The sequence below is a fragment of the Cololabis saira genome, chromosome 17 (genome assembly GCF_033807715.1).
Source record: "Cololabis saira isolate AMF1-May2022 chromosome 17, fColSai1.1, whole genome shotgun sequence".
NCBI lineage: Eukaryota > Metazoa > Chordata > Actinopteri > Beloniformes > Belonidae > Cololabis > Cololabis saira.
The window spans coordinates 29,853,995-29,875,350 of record NC_084603.1 but is presented as its reverse complement, the minus strand read 5'-3'; the positions used below and the strand labels follow the sequence as shown (position 1 = coordinate 29,875,350).

At 41.2% G+C, this 21,356-nt stretch overlaps 1 protein-coding gene across 2 annotated transcripts in view; it reads left to right on the top strand.

The window, feature by feature from the left end:
• The window catches only part of ugp2b (UDP-glucose pyrophosphorylase 2b), a 32,958-nt gene extending 11,920 nt beyond the window's left edge, over positions 1-21,038 (top strand). For both annotated transcript variants that reach the window (XM_061745656.1, XM_061745655.1), the window contains exons 4-10: positions 751-936; positions 8,170-8,303; positions 13,345-13,642; positions 13,731-13,928; positions 17,413-17,655; positions 18,829-18,933; positions 19,304-21,038. In XM_061745656.1, coding sequence (XP_061601640.1) covers positions 751-936; positions 8,170-8,303; positions 13,345-13,642; positions 13,731-13,928; positions 17,413-17,655; positions 18,829-18,933; positions 19,304-19,411 — 1,272 coding nt within the window. In that variant the 3' untranslated portion in view covers positions 19,412-21,038. The remainder of the gene's footprint in view (positions 1-750; positions 937-8,169; positions 8,304-13,344; positions 13,643-13,730; positions 13,929-17,412; positions 17,656-18,828; positions 18,934-19,303) is intronic.
• Positions 21,039-21,356: the final 318 nt, after the last annotated feature.

Below are 21,356 nucleotides of genomic sequence, written 5' to 3'. Positions count from 1 at the left end.
ACTTAAATGTAAATTTTTTACAAGTCAGACGGCGCGTAACTCTGCCTCGCCCAGTGACCGGCGAGCGTCTCTGTGAAGGACGACGCGCGAGCAGCAGCTGTGGAGGGTGTTGCTGTATCTGTAACCTCATCCTCTGCTCGCGGCGAGGACGGGAGATGAACCTCAGAGGAGGTCTGGGGTGTGTGTGTGTGTGTGTATGTGTGTCTCTGCTGACACTGATTGGTGACTCTGCGCTTTCAGCAGCAAAGGGCTCGGGATGATGTCCGAGCTTCGCACGCTCGGCCTCATCCCAACAAGAGGAATCTGTTGTGACATCTTGTTTGAATTTAATGTTGCCGGGTCCTTCAGCAGGATGTTAAAAAGTCCTGGTGTGGGAATGAAAATTCAATCAATCTGGATGAACGTTGAGCAGAAACAGTCGCATGACAGCAGTGAGCAGCGGTTTCACTTTTCATTTAGGTGTCTTCTCAACAAACCAGTTACTGTATGACACTTGCTGTTTTCTTTTTCATATTCAAAACTTGTTGGGCAGTTTATTAAACTAGCATTTCAAGTATAATTATCCGCCCCATGAACATTTCTTGCTTCAAGAAAGCATTCCAACACCTCACTTACAGCTCACGCTTGATGCAAGCTTGCAGAAATGTCATCTCTGAGATCCCAGGAAAGTCCTGATGATTTTTGAAAACATTTAACAGTCGCAATGTCTCTGGCCCTCCAACAATCTCTCTCCGTCTCCCCCTCCTGCAGATCCAACCCTACGACAAGATCGCTGCACGAGGCCTGCCGGGCAACGTGGCTGACAGCCTGAACAAGCTGGTGGTGGTGAAGCTGAACGGAGGTCTGGGCACCAGCATGGGGTGCAAGGGCCCCAAGAGCCTGATCAGTGTCCGCAACGAGAACACCTTCCTGGACCTCACCGTGAAGCAGATCGAGGTACGGAAACGCCCACGGACTTCAGAGCTTTCAGTCCTGGTGTCACATCACTGTACAATAAAACCTTAAAGGTTTAGTTACTTCATTTGTCCAGTTTTTACTTTTTAGATTCATTTTTAACTAGGCCTGTGTTGAAAAAATTGATTTTCCGATTCTAAATCGATTCTCATATTAATTCCTAAAAATCGATTCTTATGTCTAAAGATCGATTTTTTTTTTTTTTCTCTCCATCATTTTCGCCAGGTGAACTTTAATCCCAGTAGTCGGACACACAGTTTGTCATGACACTTCTGAAAAATGCCAGGTGCTTCATGGCAATATGTGTGCGTGGTGACGGAATAAATTAGATAAACTAAAATGATTTGTTTACTGCATGAACTGTTGAAATTTCTTTCTTTTTTGCACTTTAAATGGATATTGAAAGGCCTGTTTGAGTTATTTATTTCTTAGTTATTTCACAATAATTATTGTGAAATTATTATTTCACTAGTTATTTTACAGTCATATAATTCAGGCAACAGCTCAAAAAACATTTTAAATAACACTAAGCCAAATCAATATCGAATCGAATCATGATAATCGATTCTGAATATTAAGAATCGGAATCGAATCGATTCTTGACATTTGAATCGATACCCAGCCCTATTTTTAACTCAATTTAATTGCTTTTAATTGTCAATATTAAGTAGTGTTATATCGTATTTTCTCAAAGGTGTTACTTGGACTTTATAGTCGATCTCTGCAGGTTTCTTCTGCTCAGGGTTTTAGTTTCACGGGCCACAGCTTAAATGTTTTGAGGTGTTCAAGGTGTCTACACTTTAACTCCAGCTGGTTTAAAACTAAATGACGGGTTTGTTAACTTGTTCCCTTTCATTTCAAACAAATAACATGCTTCCTTGTTTTTTTTCTTTCTTTTTTTACACTCAAAAGAAAATGGGAGAGTCTGGTGCAATTATGACTCATCCGGCGTGTTCTGAGTGAAATGAAAACCAGCCAGTGTAGAACTGGAATGATGAGTACAGCAACTCAACTGGTTTAGGCCTTGAATAAAACTTCCCTTTGCCATGAACACATGTCTTTTCAGGCCCATGAACTAAACCACCTCATTAAGAAATGAGAAGATGGTTCATTTCTTTTGCTCGTCTTTAGTTTGACTCCTTGTTAAATGGTCCAGGCTTATATAGCGGCTTTTTAACCTTGTTAAGGCGACTTTAACGCAGTAGACACTGGTCAGTGGCTTTCATCTGAACTCTTACGAGAGTGACGCTTCTGCCGTGGCTCAGATTTGACGGCAGCGTGGACTGCGAAGCGGCGTCGCCTTGCTGTGCAGACGTGGCCTGCTGCCACACCAGTCCATGTGATCTGGCTGCGAGCGCGAAGCAGTGTAATGTCTGACGAAATCCAAACATCTGCTTTGGGTAGCTTGTGATGTGTTCTGGAGAGATCTGCTTATTCGTCGGAGTAGAAAATGATATGTTTAACAAATGGAAAGTAAACATGAAGTGAGCGCGGGAGCGTGTTCTGATGCATATGCTGGTTCCTTGAGGCCGCGCTAACTTAAGGGATCCACGTTTTTTCTGTTAGCGAGCTGATGGTGTTTTGAAAGGAGCTCAGTGTGTGATACTGGGGGAGTTGCTCTGAAAGGAGATCTGTTGCTGTTCTGGCTGGAGGCTCCGCAGAGCTGCAGGGGAAACAGAGGCGGCTGTGTGCTGTAGGAGAGGAGTGTGTGTATAGGTGTGTGTGTGGTTAGTTGGACCTGCTCGTACCTCATCTGCAGGAGTTTCACTTTAATCCAAGACGTGGCTGAATGTGAAGCTCTGAGATAGTTGGAAACTGGGCATTACTAATGATGCTTGGCTGAAGATAATAATGCTTTCATAAAATTATGTAACTGGTTATCGGGGGAATGTGCTGGGTCACATTTGTGTGTCTTCGTAGCTGTTACAACATCCCAGCACACTGCTCTCCATTTTCTGCTCAGGTCTGCTCCGATTACCTACACACTGAATCAGCCTATTGAGAAAGGATGAAAATGGATCTCACACACACACAGCCGCTCTCACACACGGCCCCCTAAAACAACATGTTGTGTGAGAACGCCCCTCTGGGCCACTGCTTTACCTCATGCAGTTATTTGGACTATTTCAGGGCAGAAACATAGCGGCTGTAGACCCTGATTTGTGTGCGAGGCCCCACAACGTGGTGTTTAAACAGTCGGCCGGCCGTGTACTTTAATCCCTTCGGCCTTCCAGTCTACGGTTACCGACCTGGTCATGGTCAGCCCTTGCCTCACTCTAACCCTGGATTCACAATGAAAGCATCACGGGCGTCATAGGCAGCCGGCTGCCATTCATTTTCTATGAAAGCGCGTGTCGAGGCGCGTCCAGAGTGTCAATTTGAAGTTGAAAAATCTCAACTTTATGCAAATGAGCAGCGGCGACGCCGAGGCAGCGTCCAATCACAGACCGGGATTCCTGAAGCAAGAATCCTCAATGCACACAAACGTACACTCATTCACATGCATACATGAGCATAACTGTGCACTAACAAACTTATTTTATCAGGAATTAATATATTTCATCCAGCAAACTGACATTTTTGCTGATTTGACTGCCGTTTTTACCTGAACTGCTCATGTGAAACACGTAACTGATGGTTCAGGGGCTGAATGGTCCGAATGATTTTATTTGCTGCATCGATCCAACGCAAAATAATTAAAAAACGTGCTTATCAGAGGTGTTAAGTAACGAAGTACAAATATTTTGTTACCTTACTTAAGTAGAAATTTTGGTTATCTATACTTCACTGGAGTAATTATTTTTCAGACGACTTTTTACTTTTACTCCTTACATTTTCACGCAATTATCTGTACTTTTTACTCCTTACATTTTAAAAACAGCCTTGTTACTCTATTTCATTTCGGCCTAAAAAAAAAAACTATCCAGTTAAATTGCTCCATCCGGATAAAGTATCAAGTCAGAGTATTTTTAAACTCTAGTATCTATACTTCTACCTGAGTAATGAATGTGAATACTTTTGACACATCTGGTGCTTATTAATCACAAAACACAGTTTAAACAATATGACCAAATCCGCTACGACCCGGTGTGTCAGTGTTCACCGCAGGCAGACTGCAGCTTCACCGGGACCAACGGCTCACCGATGGTTGATGTTGATCCAGGACCAAACTTGTTAAGGAGCATCAAACTCTTATCTATGCGGAAATAACGCTAAAATATAAAGAAGGCTTCCCAAAGTGTGATCCATGGTGAAATAGGAAACTGAAGATGTGCACGCTATATATAGATATATGTAAGGTATATGCACTTTTCCCTCCAGTTCTGCAGCAGCTTTAGCCTCGCCCACTGCAGGCATCGACAGACTATAGTGTGAATCCAGCAAGCAGCGCGACGCAGGCGTCAGGAGATTTTTGACGCTTTCAGTGTGAATCCAGCACAAGACTGAGCCTAAAAGAGGAGTTAGTACCAACTGTCTTTAGCTGTACTGCAGCAGGTGGGATCTCACCCCTTATCAGTTGGGTGTCTAGCAGGCTGAACTCTCGGGCTTCGGCCTGTTTGCTCTCTCATGCACCAATAACATGTTCTCAAGGGTTATTGGGTGTAATTCGTTTCTAAATATATGTTTGCATGGAAACACAAAGCCGTGCATAGATACCAACCCACTTACACCCCCCCGCCAACAAAAAGAGCACAATAGTCCTCCTGTCAATGCAAATAACTGCCTTCCTTTTGTAGATGCATTTAACATAATGGACCATTATTGCTCTGAAATCTTTTTCCTTTTTTAGTTTTTCTTTTTCCTGCGGCTGCAGCTACAAGTATGTTTTGAGTCCTTTAATAAACTGAGGGGGCTCTACTTGAAATCTGAATGTTGTACACACTGTACAGGATTCTGTCATCAATAAATCAGTTGACAGGAAATGAAATCAGAACAGTATTGCTTTTTATGAGCAATGAGATCCAGTAAAACCTCTGGTTGAAGGTGGAAAGGTGTAAATATTTGATACGTTTAATTCTTGTGGTAGTGAAATAGTTTGTCTCTGGATTTCAAGCAGGTGATATATTGGACTTGGAGTAATAGTGGACCTTCTTTTCGTTGCATTTATTTGTAACTTTGAGCAAAAGATAATGAAATGGCTGAAATGCTTTTCAGATATATCAATAATTTAAAGAACCGATGGGATCAGATGGCAAGGCCCTCAATCCTCTGGTCAAAGCATCCTCCAACAAAACACTGCATACAATATACCGTTTGGGATGAATAGTACTAATAAATATTTGTTTGAAAGGGTGAAGGTGAAATGCACGGTAGAAGGTCTTGCACAATCTAAACAAGATTAAATTCTCGAGTTACACAAGTGTTGACCTTTGAGCATTGAGCTATCAGTCATCCCCTGAATATATTTACTTTTCAGTATTGTGTGCCGATGTAAAGAAAGACTTTAAACCTCAGAAAATACCAGTTGTAATGGTAAATCTACTATTTATACATGTTGTTTTTACATTTTGATATTAAGGAGATCCAATGTTAAAGCTTCTACCAGTTTGTCAGAGTCATACAGTTCTATTTGAGGAGCTGAAGTCGGAGCAGACAGACCAGGAGAATCCAGATCTCCGTGGTCCCGGCCACCTCTCTTCTCCTCAGTATTCCCTCTCTTAACATGCTGGGAGGCAAAGCTGTGGATTATCCTCAAGTTGTTGAAACAGTTCTGCAGGAAGGTGTAGATGTACCCGGAAAGGTCACGCAAATAAGACTTGTTTGCGTTACAAACTGGACTGACTTTCTTTCCCAGCCAACACCCACCTTCACGTGTCAGCTCCTATCCGCTGATTCCCATTTACTCCACCTCTTCTGCCTTCTTCTTCTTTTTTTCTTTCAAAAAAAAGATGAAAGATCCTTTTATTTATTGTAAATGCACTGCAAGGAATTTCTGTCAAGACAGGGGTCTGTTGTTGTACAGGTCTCTTTTTGGCGATTTAAACCACATTTAACTCAAATATTCATTTTTATATGCGCTCACAAATATCAGATGATTTTAGTTGTAAACTTTGACCCTTTTTCTTTCAGTATTTGTACAGTTTTGATTTAAAAACAGGTAATTATTCCATATTTACTTCCTTTCATTTATTGATTCATTCTAGACATGTCAAAACCAATCTAGTATGAATTTATGTATCAGTATACAAATAAATATACATAAATATACACACACACACACACACACACACACACATTTTGAAGATACAGAATCCCTTGTAAATTAATGTGTATATATATATATATATATATATATATATATACATATATAATTTCACAACTTTTTCCACCTTTTGATGTGACCTATAATCTGTACAATGCAATTTAAAAACAGATTATATAATGTGGTTACATAAGTGTGCACACCCTTTTATAACTGGGGATGTGGCTTTGTTCAAATTTAACCAATTACATTCAAACTCATGTCAAATTGGAGTCAGCACAAACCAGTCACCAGATAAAGTGCTTCTGATCAACCCCTAATAAAGTCCAGCTGTTCTAGGAGACTTCTCCTGACATTTTTGTAGCCACATCTTTCAGCACAAGCCATAGTCTGCAGAGAGCTGCCAAAGCATCAGAGGGATCTCATTATTCAAAGATATCAGTCAAGTGAAGAAAATATGGCACAACAGTGACATTACCAAGAACAGGACGTCCTTTCAAAATTGATAAGACGAGAAGAAAACTGGTCATGGAGGCTGCCAAGAGGCCGACGGCAACACTGCAGGAATTTCTGGCAAGTACTGGCTGTATAGAACATGTGACAACAATCTCCCATCTTCTTCATATGTCGGGGCTATGGGGTAGGGTGGGAGGACTGAAGCCTTATCTTACAAAGAAAAACATCAAAGCCTGGCTTAATTTTGCAAAAAGACATCTGAAATCTCCCAAACGCATGTGGAAAATGTGTTATGGTCTGATTATACCAAGGTTTAACCTTTTAGACATAATTCCAAGAGGTATATTTGGTGCAAAAACAACACTGCACAAGAACACCATAGCTACAGTGAAGCATGGTGGTGGCAGCATCATGTTTTGGGCTGTTTTTCTTCAGCTGGAACTGGGGCCTTAGTCAGGGCGGAGGGAATTATGAACAGTTCCAAATACCAGTCAGTGTTGGCACAAAACCTTCAGCCTTCTGTTAAAAGCGGAAGATGAAGAGGAACTTCATCTTTCAGCACAACAATGACCCAAAGCACACATCTAAATCAACCACAGAACAGCTTCACTGGAATAAGATTGAGGCTTTGGATTGGCCCAGCCAGAGTCCAGACCTGAACCCCATGGAACATCTGTGGGGTGATGTTGAGAGGGCTGTGCACAGGAGATGCCCTCGCCATCTGTCGGGTTTGGAGCAGTTTTGCAAAGACGAGGGGGCAGATATTGCCACATCAAGATGTGCCACGCTGATAGGCTCCTACCCAAAAAGACTGAGTGTTGTAATTGAAGCCAAAGGTGCTGCAACAAAGTATTAGTTTAAGGCCGTGCATATTTATGCAACCACGTTCTTTTACGTTTTGTTATATTTTTCCCCTTTAAAGGTTTCAGTTTGTTTTTCAATTGCATTGTAGAGGTAGTAGGTCACATTAAAGGTGGAGAAGGTTGCTAAAATAACTTGTATTGCTGTCATTTTTTTACATCACAAAAACCTGGCATTTGGCATTTGAATATATATATATATATATATATATATATATATATATATATATATATATATATATATATGTGACTTTTTGAAAAATACATGTTTTTCTATTTGAATATAACTTGCTTATTTTCTGATCTTCATGCAAAAGTAGCTCACCATCCAATAAAATGTACACGCACATGCATAACACTACACAGATATAATAAGACCTACCTCACCTCTTTTTTTTTTTACAATTGTTGAATAAAGTCAGATAATGATTTGAGATCTCGATAAAATGATGTAGCTATTCCGAACTTTATAATCCATCTGTGATAGTAAAAGACTGAAAATTTTTCCAAAATATTTCTGAACTTTCCACCAGTTTGAACTGAAAGACACCCCTGACATTCACATCAGTCTGTTATTTGTCCCTCACTGATGATTGTTGAGCTGAACTTCGAAGCTCGTCTACTGTCTGTTTCTGCTCTTATGTCCTTCACTCACCAAATTAAATCAAATGGCCATCTGCTTTCCACATCCCGCAGCACCTGAACAGGACGTACAACACAGACGTCCCCCTGGTCCTCATGAACTCCTTCAACACAGATGAAGACACGAAGAAGATCCTGCAGAAGTACACGCACCACCGGGTCAAGATACACACGTTCAACCAGAGCAGGTGAGGGTGCAGACACTAGGGATGGGCGGTATGGACTAAAAAATGTATCACGATCATTTCTGGCATTTATCCCGATAACGATAAAAATGACGATAAAAAAACCTAAACTAACTAAACTACACCAATTAAATTGAATTAATAAAAAACCAATTAAATTAATACACCTGTACTGCAAAACTTCTTTCTTTCTTTCTTTCTTTCTTTCTTTCTTTCTTTCTTTCTTTCTTTCTTTCTTTCTTTCTTTCTTTCTTTCTTTCTTTCTTTCTTTCTTTCTTTCTTTCTTTCTTTCTTTCTTTCTTTCTTTCTTTCTTTCTTTCTTTCTTTCTTTCAGGCTCATTTCTTTCTTTCAGGCTCATTTCTTCCTTCCTTCCTTCCTTCCTTCCTTCCTTCCTTCCTTCCTTCCTTCCTTCCTTCCTTCCTTCCTTCCTTCCTTCCTTCCTTCCTTCCTTCCTTCCTTCCTTCCTTCCTTCCTTCCTTCCTTCCATAAATCCGGCTTTACACAAAAACGTCATCAACGGGAATTTATTGCGAGATGACAAATTCTTACCGTGGAGAATCTTTTTGACGGTATATCGTGAACGGTAAAATATCGCCCATTCCTAGCAGACACCGAGACGGATGCCAGGCTTGTTTCTTAACCACGCGTGAAATGCTCAGAGGATCAGAAGATAGAGTCTGAGGTCCAAGCAGACGTCTCCGCGATGACACTTTCACTGGGAGTTTGCAGCAGTAACGAACGCACTGACTGACCTCTCTGCCGTTTAATAACCCACAGCTCCGCGCAGCTTCTGCGTCTCTACTCGTACTGTCAGGAACTGCAACATCCAGGCAGCAAATCTCATGTAATGTATGGAAAAGGCTGTTCATAATTGATGTCATGGAGTCTTCCACTTGTCAGTGAAGCGTAACTCGCTTTTTACTGTCTCCCTTGAATAATTCATGGCAGTTATATGTTCTGCGTGTAGTACAAAGCATTGTGGGACAGCAGAACAGCAGCTCGAGGATTTAATGTCAGGAACGGAGAAAGTGGTTGAATAGTTTGTCAGTCAAAGGGGGAACAAAGAGAAGTGGAGGTTATGCCAGTAATTCATAAAAATCCAATTAAAGTCAGCTTAGGCGTCCCACCGACTGGTGTTCTGGTTAAAGGAGGGAAAACAATCACTTTTAGACGCCTGACAAAATCCATTAACTATTCAGTCGCTTCGATTAGGCTTCAGCCAGAAGACGCATCGTTTGAAGAGAACAGAAGAGCAAATAAACTGCATTTAAAGGTCTGCTGGTGCGTAGAGCTGGGTGACGGCTGACACACGGTGAAACAAGTCCTTCCTGCGCTGAAGAAATGGTCTAACCACAGAAAAAACACCTTTTTTTTAATGCTGCTGTAGAAACAGTAATGATGCTGAAGTTCAGCGATGAAAGACAGATCTGTCACGATGTGCAGCGCACCGCAGGATGGTGTCCTTCAGGCTATGCTTCCCTCTTAGAAGAAATCTTGTTTTTGTTACTGAAATGTTTTTCTTTAAGGGGAATTCTCCTCGAGCAGTGAAGATTTACTCTTTGCATACATGTGCCTCTGTGCTACTTATTCTCCCCTTTTTTTTTAAACGTGTTAAAATAATCATCCCTTTCCAAATGAAGATTTTTAAAAGTTTCATCCCATCTTTGTTGTGTGCTGTGTTGCAGCCAGATCAGGAAACAGAGTGTGGTTACATACACATCTAAATCAAGCTATTGGCAACAATCTAGCTGAGGATTAAACTGGAGGCTCAGAGAAATCCAAGTAAACATGCACAAGAAGAAATCGATTATTGACTGAGGTGTGTTTGACTCCACGATGCTAGGTGGTGCACTTTTGCGTTGGCGTTCTTCCCGAACAATAAGTAAACAAGTGTGAAGGAGGACAACAACATGCGAAAAAAATGGATGTTAATGATGCAGCAGCTTTGTAGATTTTGTACGTATTAAGCCTGATCATGTTGCAGGTAAGATGCAGCAAAGTCTCCCTCTTCTTCTTCTGTTACCGTGTTGTTGTGATGCCGTGACTGTTATTATTCCTGCTCACACGGCTCGTCACCTCTGGACGGGGGGAGTTTCGGGTCAGTAGCTCGGCTAAGCGTGGGTTGTGTATACGTGCCGGAATAACTGGAATTAGGACACATTATCTGACACTAAAAGCTCAATCTCAAGATCTTCAGTTCGGTTCCACTACAGCCCGGCTAAGGTGTATACATGGCTTTTTCATTCAATATCGGTCGGATTAAGGCAACAATTTGATTTTCTGTTAGTGCATGTAAATGTACTGACTGTCAGCAGGATGATGTGAATGTGTTAGAGCAGCATCAGCAGTTTAATATCCCGTGTTGCTCTTGATAAACTTACAATCTAAAATGTGGTTTTAGTTGAGTCCCAAAGTTTCAGGTACAGCCAGGATCACTGCACTTAAAGGTGAATGTGCAGCAAAAACAGTTTAAAACATATATCCATGTATTTAGATGGAAATTCACTGCTGATATACGTGAACAACTCACTTACCAACAAAATAGATATCATGGATTTTCGGCTCTTTGTTTCCTGAGACAATAATATCTGATCCAGGGGAGTTCTTTTGTTTGTCTTGTGCAAGAAATAAACTCAGATTTTAATGTGAGGCGGCACACATTTCTATATCCTCGTATCGGAACAGTCAGAAGCGTCTTTTAAGGACTGGAGCGAAGCCTCTATTCAAAGAGGCCTTGAGATGTTTTCTCTGCAGCTCCTTTCAACAGCTTATCTGTGTCTGAATTATCCTCAAACTGCCAGAAACACGGCCGTCTCCCACCCCGGTGAGCCTCCTCGCCATCAGGTTAGTTAACGCGACCTGACACAGATACTTGTGAGAAAGGCTTTGATCACTCTAACGCACGCAGCAGCGATGGCTTCACATGTTGGCTTGTTGCCTCTTCTGCCTTCTTGGAAGGAGGGAAAAAAGAATCAAATTAACTTCCTGAGGTTGTTTGAAGTCCCTCAGTGACATGAAAGGGAGAAATGTACATGTCACTTGGCGAGCGGCTTTGCTTTGCCCAAGCTTTACCGTAAATGCTGAGCACAAAAGAAAAGAAAAAAAAACAAGCACACTTGATTTTCTTTAGGTTTATTTAAGTAAAAGTGCCGTATTTGGGGTCTTAGAGTCTTATATAAAAGCTACAGACCTTTAACATAGTGAGTGACAGAAGGAGAAACCGTGTTCAAAGAGCATCATTGAAAACAAGCCGATATCAAAATGTAATTATTAACCAGAACAGTAAATAAGTAAAACGTCAGATCTGTACAGACTTTTTATTGGATGGTGAGCTACATTTGCATGAAAAAGATCAGAAAATAAGCAAATTATATTCAAATAGAAAAACATGTATTTTTCAAAAAGTCACATTTATATTATATGTGTATATATATATATATATATATATATATATATATATATATATATATATATATATATATATAAAATGCATTTGATGTTGCAGCAGAATAAACTTATTTATATACAACTTCCTTTTTAGCAGTGAACTTTGACATTAAAGGTGTCAAAAGTTACATTAACTCCAAAGTTCACATCTCGCTTTATCGAATATTTAATTGTCTTTTTTTCATGAGATTTATGGCTGAATCGGTTGAATTACATTTGTGAACACATATTGAAGTTGCAGCCAAAGTAGCTTTGGTCTGTTGGGACGACCCGCTTTACAAAACTGACTCAGAGCTACAACAGACGACACCGCAGATGGGACAATGAAACGAGTAAAAAAGAAGTGAGAGACTGAACAAGAGACCAAACCGGAGTAAATCCTAAACAGCTTCGTGAAAGCAGCTCTAACGTCCACGCCTGCAGGGGGACTGCGGCAAAAGTTAGTGTTGATTTAAGGAAATATGTGAGCAGCCTCTTAAAAAAACGTTTCACTTCTATGACTTTTTCTTTCCTTTTTAAAAGATCAATCTGCACAATCAAGTTATAATGTATATGATAACATTGGTATGAGAATGCTGACAGACCATTTGCTGAATATATTTCTGAGCAGCTGCTGTTTTACCTCGAGACTCTTGTGATCGTTACGGAGTGTAAATCTGTTTTCACTCTCACCCAAATCTTTAAGATCAACATCAACCATCTTCTCTGAGCCTCGTGATGTTTCCCCCACAGGGAAAATAATTGGGACAAATTTCCTTGACTGCTGATTGTTTTGGTTGACTGGCTTCGTCAGCTTGTTACACCGCCCCCAAGTGGCCAAAAAACGAAACAAAAACATTCAAACAAGTTAAATCCCTAGAGGATCAACTCCACCTTTGTAACTATAAATATATCACCACATTCAGTCTTTGGAGCCCCCAAATCACTGCTCTAAAATAATACTAAATGCTACTAAACTACACCAATTGAATTAATAAAAACCAATTAAATTAGTATCCGTATATAGTATATGACAAAAACGTCATCAACGGGAATTTATCTTTCTTTCTTTCTTTCTTTCTTTCTTTCTTTCTTTCTTTCTTTCTTTCTTTCTTTCTTTCTTTCTTTCTTTCTTTCTTTCTTTCTTTCTTTCTTTCTTGCTTTCTTTCTTTCTTTCTTTCTTTCTTTCTTTCTTTCTTTCTTTCTTTCTTTCTTTCTTTCTTTCTTTCTTTCTTTCTGGCTCATTTCTTTCTTTCTTTCTTTCTGGCTCATATCTTTCTTTCTTTCTTTCTGGCTCATTTCCTTCCTTCCTTCCTTCCTTCCTTCCTTCCTTCCTTCCTTCCTTCCTTCCTTCCTTCCTTCCTTCCTTCCTTCCTTCCTTCCTTCCTTCACGTACGTTGTGCGTGGATTTAACACAGAACCATAAATCCGGCTTTACACAAAAACATCATCAACGGGAATTTATCGTTTTTACCGCGAGATGACAAATTCTTACGGTGGAAATTTCTTTGACGGTTTATCGTGAATGGTAAAATATCGCCCATTCCTAGTGGAGGATAACTTTTTGATTGAATTGAACCAGTTAATGAACCAGACATTTATATTCACTCTGTCCAGGTATCCTCGCGTCAACAAAGAGTCCCTCCTCCCCGTGGCCTCAAACCTGAGCATGACGGCCGGCAACACGGAGGCCTGGTACCCTCCGGGCCACGGGGACATCTACGCCAGCTTCTACAACTCCGGCCTGCTGGACCAGCTCATCGCACAGGGCAAGGAGTACATCTTCGTGTCCAACATCGACAATCTGGGCGCCACCGTGGACCTGCACATCCTGCACCACCTGGTGAGCCAGCCCAACGGCAAACGCTGCGAGTTTGTCATGGAGGTGACGGACAAGACGCGCGCCGACGTCAAGGTACGGGGGAGAGGGAAAGAGCGTGGGGCGGGGTGTTTACGCACTGACTGTCCCGGACTGGTTTCACTGACGGCCTTGTGGTCTCCAGGGAGGCACGCTGATCACGTACGAAGGGAAACTGCGTCTGCTGGAGATCGCCCAAGTGCCCAAAGCGCACGTGGACGAGTTCAAGTCTGTTTCAAAGTTTAAGATCTTCAACACCAACAACCTGTGGATCTCTCTGGCTGCTATCAAGAGGCTACAGGAGCAGAAGGCCATGGACCTGGAGATCATAGTCAACCCCAAGGTGAGTTGGGACGAAAAACTGAACCCAATGAAACATCCAATCTGATTTTTAGCAGGTAATGGACAAGAAAAGTGAGGGATGTTTTCATAAACCATCACAAAAGTGTTAAAGGTAGATTGTAATTTGCAAGTTGGAAGGTTTTTTTTTTGGTGCCGTTCATCACACTGAATGATGCTCTGAACCATCAGCATCTCAGACTGAAAAAAAGCAAAACCAAAAACAGAATCTTCATCAGCCAATGCTGCTCTGGTTTTACTGGTCTTAATGGTTCTGCAGGTTTTCACTGCAGAAAACTGTCACAAGTTTTCACACGCCAGGGACTCAGAGCTGCGCTGACAAGAGAAGACAGCACTTTATGACTCCATAAACAAGACAATAACTGGTGTAATGTGTGTAGCGGAAATATCCAGAGATAACTTATGAGGCTCCCTGCTGATTTCAGACGAGGATCAGATGTGAGCGGCTCATTCAGTTAGAAGCAGCTGCAGCAGCAACGGCAGCTGAGCTGCCTTTTTGCGGTGTTCTCAAACTAAAGTTGCTTTCATCAACGAAAATTATGACTAAATATCGTTGCCAACGAACCTTTATCACCTGAGGAAAATGAGATGAGACGCAATGAAAATGCTGGTCATGTGACGATAACAATAATTAAATATTTAATGCAATATCGTAGACGAATAAAAATGAGACTAAAATGTAGATTACAAAATAAAAACTCTACTTTCAGTAGTTTCCTCTGGTTTAGTTCTGCTGCTGGGTGACGTTAGTCCTCAATCCCAGTCGCTGCAGCGGGGAATCAGATCCAGAAGATGCAGCTGCAGAGTTAGAGGCTGATGCCGTTAACGCAGAGCTCTAGGTTCACGTCAATTAAAAACAAAGTTACATAGAGAAACGCAGGGATCTTCTCTGGGGCTGGGAGAGGAAGAAGATCCATCTTTGGATACACTTCCCTACATAGACGTGGAAAAGAAAACGGAATGTGTTGTTGAAAATGAAAAAGATGGAGAGAAATGCGGAAAAATAAATATGTTGTAAACTCAAATTAGAATCTTCTGTATCTGGAATGAATGTATTGTTGGGTCTATAAGGTAACAATAATATAATAATAAGAAAACCTTGTTTGAATTGTAAAATGGGTTTGGCTAAATACAATCTTTGACTAAAACCAGACTAAAATGGTCCTGGACAATTCTGACGAATAAATAAGACTAAAAGGCTCAGACTTTTAGTCGACTTAAATTTGACACAACTAAAAGGAGAATGAACGTGACTAAAACTAATAAAAACTAAAATAATAGCTTGACCCAAAGACTAGACTAAAACTAAAATTGAAACAGGCTGACAGAAACACTAGCTCAAACACAGTTGAGTTCCTTGAGCTCAATGGTTGTAATTTTCCTGTAAAACTGTTCTGAACTTTTCAGATTTTTCTATTAACCTCGCAGATATGATGTCAAGAGTAAAAAAACAAACAAAAACAAGTTGGACTTCATTTGTAGAAAAACAGGAACTCTGTTTCCTGAGTGTTGCTCAACCGTCTTCAAGAGCTTCTCCTTGTTGCCTTTAATAGGAACTACGGAGTCCGATGGTCTGAAGAGACTCACAAATTTCAGTTTGAAGACAAACCACCCTAGGATGACTGAGCATGCAACACATACCTAAATGTCATCATTCAAATTTCCTCAAATGCCATCCGCCCATAAAACAGAATGTAATTAAGTCGTCGGTACACGCCCTATCTGTGGAGAGAGCAGGGTGAGATCTGCTCTGCCCTGCAGACGTCATCGCTGCAGCAACAAATGCCATCGTAAAAAAGGAAGATGCATTGCAACGTTTCCTGCCTTCTGGCACAACCCTCTCCTGTGCTACTTGGAGTTGATGTTGCATTTCAGAGCAGAGAAAGTTTCCTCTCAATTAACTGTGGGTGGATGCGTGCTGCGTGTCCTCTCTGCATAGTTTTCTCCTTTTCTAAACGACAAAGCTCTTGTTTTCCTGCTGAAAGCAGCAAACGAATAAATGCAGCTTTGTTCTATTTTGGTGCTCGCTCAGACGCACAACAGAACCTGGGCTTCCTGCTTCAGGGAAGAGAAACAAACCTTGGCCTCAGGATGCACAAGTCTCACGTCAATCTGATCCTCATCCTCGTGCAGACTCTCAGTCTGGGACGGGGACGAGTGTTAGGTAACAGTCAGACCTATGCAGACCGAGCAGGTTGGTTCCTCTCATAGCCCACCGTGCATTTTAAAACGCTCTCGCGGTGCTGAGAGACACTTAGACAAAAGCAGCATGAAGTCGCTGAAGTTGCATAAGAGCCTGTGACAGACAGGTGCCTGAATTTCACATCATTATACCTGCACATCTCTAAATTAACACTTTCCAACCCGCCAAATGCGGGTGAAAATTCATTTTGGTGTGTATTTAAAAAAAGGGTGAGTGCGCGTAGATCACTCTTGGGTTGGAAAAACTTTATATAGACCCTGACAAATACAAATACAAACAAGATGTGGCGATGGTTGGGACAGCCGGCCGTGAAGAGAAAGGATTAAAAAATCTGGCATGGTGAAAGTGTGCACTCACACCTGCCACACTTTGTGAGGCAAGGGAAAAATGTCACTGATTTAGACGGTGAAGTCAGTTCAGAGAGCTCTGACGATGTTTAACCTTTACATACAGTATTATCCCCCTCATAATTAGTCTCTCTGTACATCATTTTGCATTTTTCTTTTGCTTATTATCTGCACTAAAACATGTTTAGTAAGTTGTAAAACATTTCCATGATTGTATATTAAGGGTCACATTAAAATAAATCGACAAATTTCTAGCTAAAAAGAAAAGTATTAATGTTAATTTTTTTATTTTTATGTACAAAAACTTGGTAAAATTAGATCCCTGGATAGTATGCAAGGGTTCCTGAGTATTGAAATGTTAGGATAGTTTTTGTATGTACTTGAGTTTCATTTTATTGTAATTATTTTAATTGGATATACATTCCCCACTTCACTGTAAGATTCATTTAAAGTTAGAAAAATAATTCTTTGCCTCTCATAATCTTTTTTGCATAGGAAAAAATTTGGCTCGTGAAATTCTGATTGGCTGGTAACTTCAGAAACTTACCAGCCACAATGGCTGCTGATGGAAAAAGTGAATTTAGATTCCTGCTGCACATGCTCTTTGAGCCCAGTGCTTTTAGCAGCTGTAGCGTTTAACCTGTTGGTCACTCTGTACTTTTCTCTTCCTTCCATCTTCCAACGTTACTTGTTTGGATCTCTTGGTCACCTCTGTCCCAATGACAAACATAAGCTTGATAAAAAAAATAAGAACGGCTTTGAAACGTCTGCGGTGGTTGTATAAAGATACATGTTTGAATTCAGCAAAGTCTCTTCTAATCCATGAACTCAGAAACACTTTTTCCAAACAAGTTCATGGTCCTCATGGTGAATCTTGATCCATCCTAACGAGTCTTTTCTTCTCTTGTCTGCCACAGACGCTGGACGGCGGGCAGAACGTCATCCAGCTGGAGACGGCGGTCGGCGCCGCCATCAAGTGCTTCGACAACGCGCTGGGAATCAATGTTCCCCGCAGCCGCTTCCTGCCGGTCAAGACCACGTCGGACCTGCTGCTGGTCATGTCCAACCTGTACAGCCTGGACGCCGGCTCGCTCACCATGAGCCCCAAGAGGGAGTTCCCCACGACGCCCCACGTCAAGCTGGGCAGCTCCTTCACCAAGGTAACGCTTGCTGTCGGCCTTCTCAAACATGCAGACTACTGTTTCCTTTTCCCTCTCCCTCCCTGTACGGCAGATTAAGGCCACGTTTCCACATAGTATTTACAAAAACTGAAATTTCCCCCTCTACGTTTTGAAAAATACCATCATTTACACGAACCCGCATAAATATCTGTTAAGGTGCTATGAGCAGCCAAACCTACAGGCGGCAGTGTAACGAGAAGATAAAGTCATGCTAGCCAATCAGAATCCTGGAAAAAAACATCAACAAATGACACGTGTAACTTTCAGTTACTTCCAAGATGAACGAGAGTCTTTCGTTTGGAGGGACAGAGAAGTGGAGTTACTTTTAAGTGTGACTTTAGAATATAAAACAAGTAAAATACAAGAAAATATTGACCGTGGCCAAACACATGATGCTGCACTGCAAAAAAACTCAAAATCTTACCAGGAATATTTGTCTTATTTCTAGTTAAAATGTCTCATTTTTAGTCAAAAAAATCTCATTCCACTCAGAACAAGAGTCATCACAAGATAAATAACTTGTTATTTGACAATTTTCACCTGTTTCAAGTACATTTTCACTTTTTTCCAGTGAAGAGTCTTGTTTTAAGTGTAATGAGATTTTTTTGACTAAAAATGAAACATTTTAACTAGAAATAAGACAAATATTCTTGTTAAGATTTTGAGTTTTTGCAGTGTGGTGACGTTTTTTTGGCATAATGTGACGTTCTGAAGCCTAAATGTCAGTTTCTCTCTGTTTACAAGCAAACGTGAAGACGGAGTTTTTGCAAATATCCACTTTGCCGTTTTCAGAAATGATCGTTTTTGGTGACTTTGAGCTTTGTTTTCGTGTAAACAAACGCCCAAACGCATGAAAACGCCACCGTTTTTACTACGTGTAAACGGGGCTTAAATCACTGTTAAAATGTTCAGACACAGAAAGTGACAGAAAGTTAAACTCTCTTCTGTCAGTCACATTTCTCTTTTTTTGTTTTTTTTTGTTGAATTCATTGTATTTTCTTTTGAACATCACAGATTTTCCTCATGTAATAATGATTTAGAAGCTTCCAGCTGCTAATTTAATCATCCCCCTCCATATCAGCGTGATAAATAGTTTCTACATTCTAAAGATTTGTTTCTGAGAGGTTTCTTCTCGTTTCCATCTTTGCTCAGGTCCAGGAGTACTTGACCCGTTTCGAGAGCATCCCCGACATACTGGAGCTCGACCACCTCACCGTCTCCGGAGACGTGACCTTTGGTAAAAACGTGTCCGTCAAGGTAAAAACTGGGGTTCAGTTCTCCTGGAAATGATTAAATGTTTCAGAAACTTTTAAAAGGTTTCAAATAGTTTCGAGGACGAAGTGCGGAGGTCTGTTTGCTTGAGTGGGATAACCCAGACAAAAGACTGTTTAAGTATTTATTCTGCTCTGAGATGCATGACGGAGGTTAAAAAGGCAACAGAAGATGCTCGTATCTAACTTGCAGGCATTTTATTGTTCATAAATGCACAGACGAGAATCTTTTCTCTTGAGATTAACCGGTTCTGACAGCCGTCGTCACTGATGTCATTAAATCCCGCTTTAAAAAATGTCTCCCTTCCATCACTCCTGCCTCTGAGTCATAAACCAATCATTCATCCTCCTCGCAGGGGACCGTCATCATCATCGCCAACCACGGGGATCGCATTGATATTCCGGCCGGCTCCATGCTGGAGAACAAGATCGTCTCCGGCAACCTCCGCATCCTGGATCACTGAGGCCTTTCCCCCCTCCCCTCCCCGCCCCGCCGTGCGCCCTTATCATGTGACGCGTTGGTTTTTCTTTCCGACACCAACAGATTGTGAGAGGAAGTGACTTTTCCCCCCTTGAGGCCCGTTTGTGATTGCATGTGCAGTGTTGCAGTCTTGTCTAATTTTTATACATTGCTGGTGGGGAGCAGCTGGGACACACTGCCCTCTGGTGGCAGAAACCTGTATAACCTCTAGTTGTAGTTGTCGCTTTAACCAAACCTGAATCAACTTTAGAGGATATATAAAAGATTTTAAACTCTAGATATATTCTAACCATTTATCTGGCCAGAAAAATACAATCTGCCAGAGTAGATTTGAAATAGATAAATAAAAGTATGTTAAAAGAGATATGGGCATCAATGAGACTACACATCAAGAAACAAATCTGGTGGTTCTGTTGTGGCCACTTTCAGCACTGCTAATGCAATCACAGAGTGTTCTTACACAGAGGTAAATGTATGAAAGGTAAAGAGAGGTATTGACTCGTTATTACAAGCACTAGATGTCACTGCAGGATTCAGTACGGTTCCATAGTTCAGCTTTGAAAACAGACGATATATCATCATGTGTCACTGCAAGCAGATCATAGTCTACATGAAAAAAAGTTACTTGTCCCCTGCCGATAAAACACCTAAAATAACTCGAAATTACTGGATTCATACTGTATTTCAGAAAAATGTGGTATCTCCTGTGCAGGATTTCAGTGTTTGTGATTGGAAGCTCCTTGGGAGGAACCTTGGTCCAGATCTGGAGCCGCACTCTCCTGCAGCATCTCTGAATGTTTATCTCATTAGTAGAAAATGGAAGTGTGACTCGTATCTGTACAGAGATGAAACAGACAGCTGCTAATCATCGTCTGTGCTCTTTCTGCAAACCACATATTGCACGTACGCGCTCTCTAGTCTTGCTTTTAATATCACAACATTAATTAGGGTGTATGTTTTTACCGTACCAGTCCAACACGAGCGCGTGGAACCGTGAATCCTGAGGTGACGTTTGTGCTGAGATAACTTGGCGACTCTCTTGGAGCCACTAAAAACTGTGAGAAAACGTACTATTGTGGCATTCGAAGTGTAAGCTCGCCTGCTTTAACGAGTTTGTGCCATAGAACTTTACGTGTGTTGCCTGAACCAGCTGTTAAATCTGAAGTTTTTATGACTATTGTAAGGATCCGTGTCCGTGCAGTCACGGTGCCGCAAGGTTACAATTCATTGAAATGATATCATTGTTCAAGCGAAGGCCTTTCTTTGTCCCACGGTGATGTATCACAACTTGTGCTTTCTTTTTTTGTTTATGCCGGTTTCTTGTCTCACATTTTTGACCTTCATGTTTATGTTCATCTCCTATTGAACATTGTGTCTTTACACTGCGAGACACGAGGCGCAGTATTCGCTGTGACGGTAGTTTACACAAACACACACACAGATTTAGATATATTCCAGCACTCGTACACAAAGTTTCAGCTTGGGAATACTTGAGATGGGTCCGACGCGCGCGGACCAGGAGCCCGAAAGCAATAAGTGCTGATCTGTGACGGTGACGAGGTCTCAGCCCAGTTCTGCCTCCTCAGAGCTGAATAAAGTGCAATATGAAATCCTTTCGCACGTGTGGTCTGTTCCCCTGCAACCTCCTGACCGGAGCAGTACAGGATAAACAATAAACAGGTTATATGAATGTGTCAACACCCAAATATAAATGATTCAGGAGGATTTCTGGAGAAAAATGTAAAGGCTCAGTAAACTTTACACAAAATGAAAATATCGAAGGACGCGTTCGGCCTGCAGAGCCAATAAAAATGTAAAAGCGACTCCCAAGATGTATTTAATTATTTACAACTCAGCAAATAGTACCTGGAAAAAGTCAAGAAGTAGCACTGTTACAGACTTTGTGACAAAACGACACCAAATCTTGA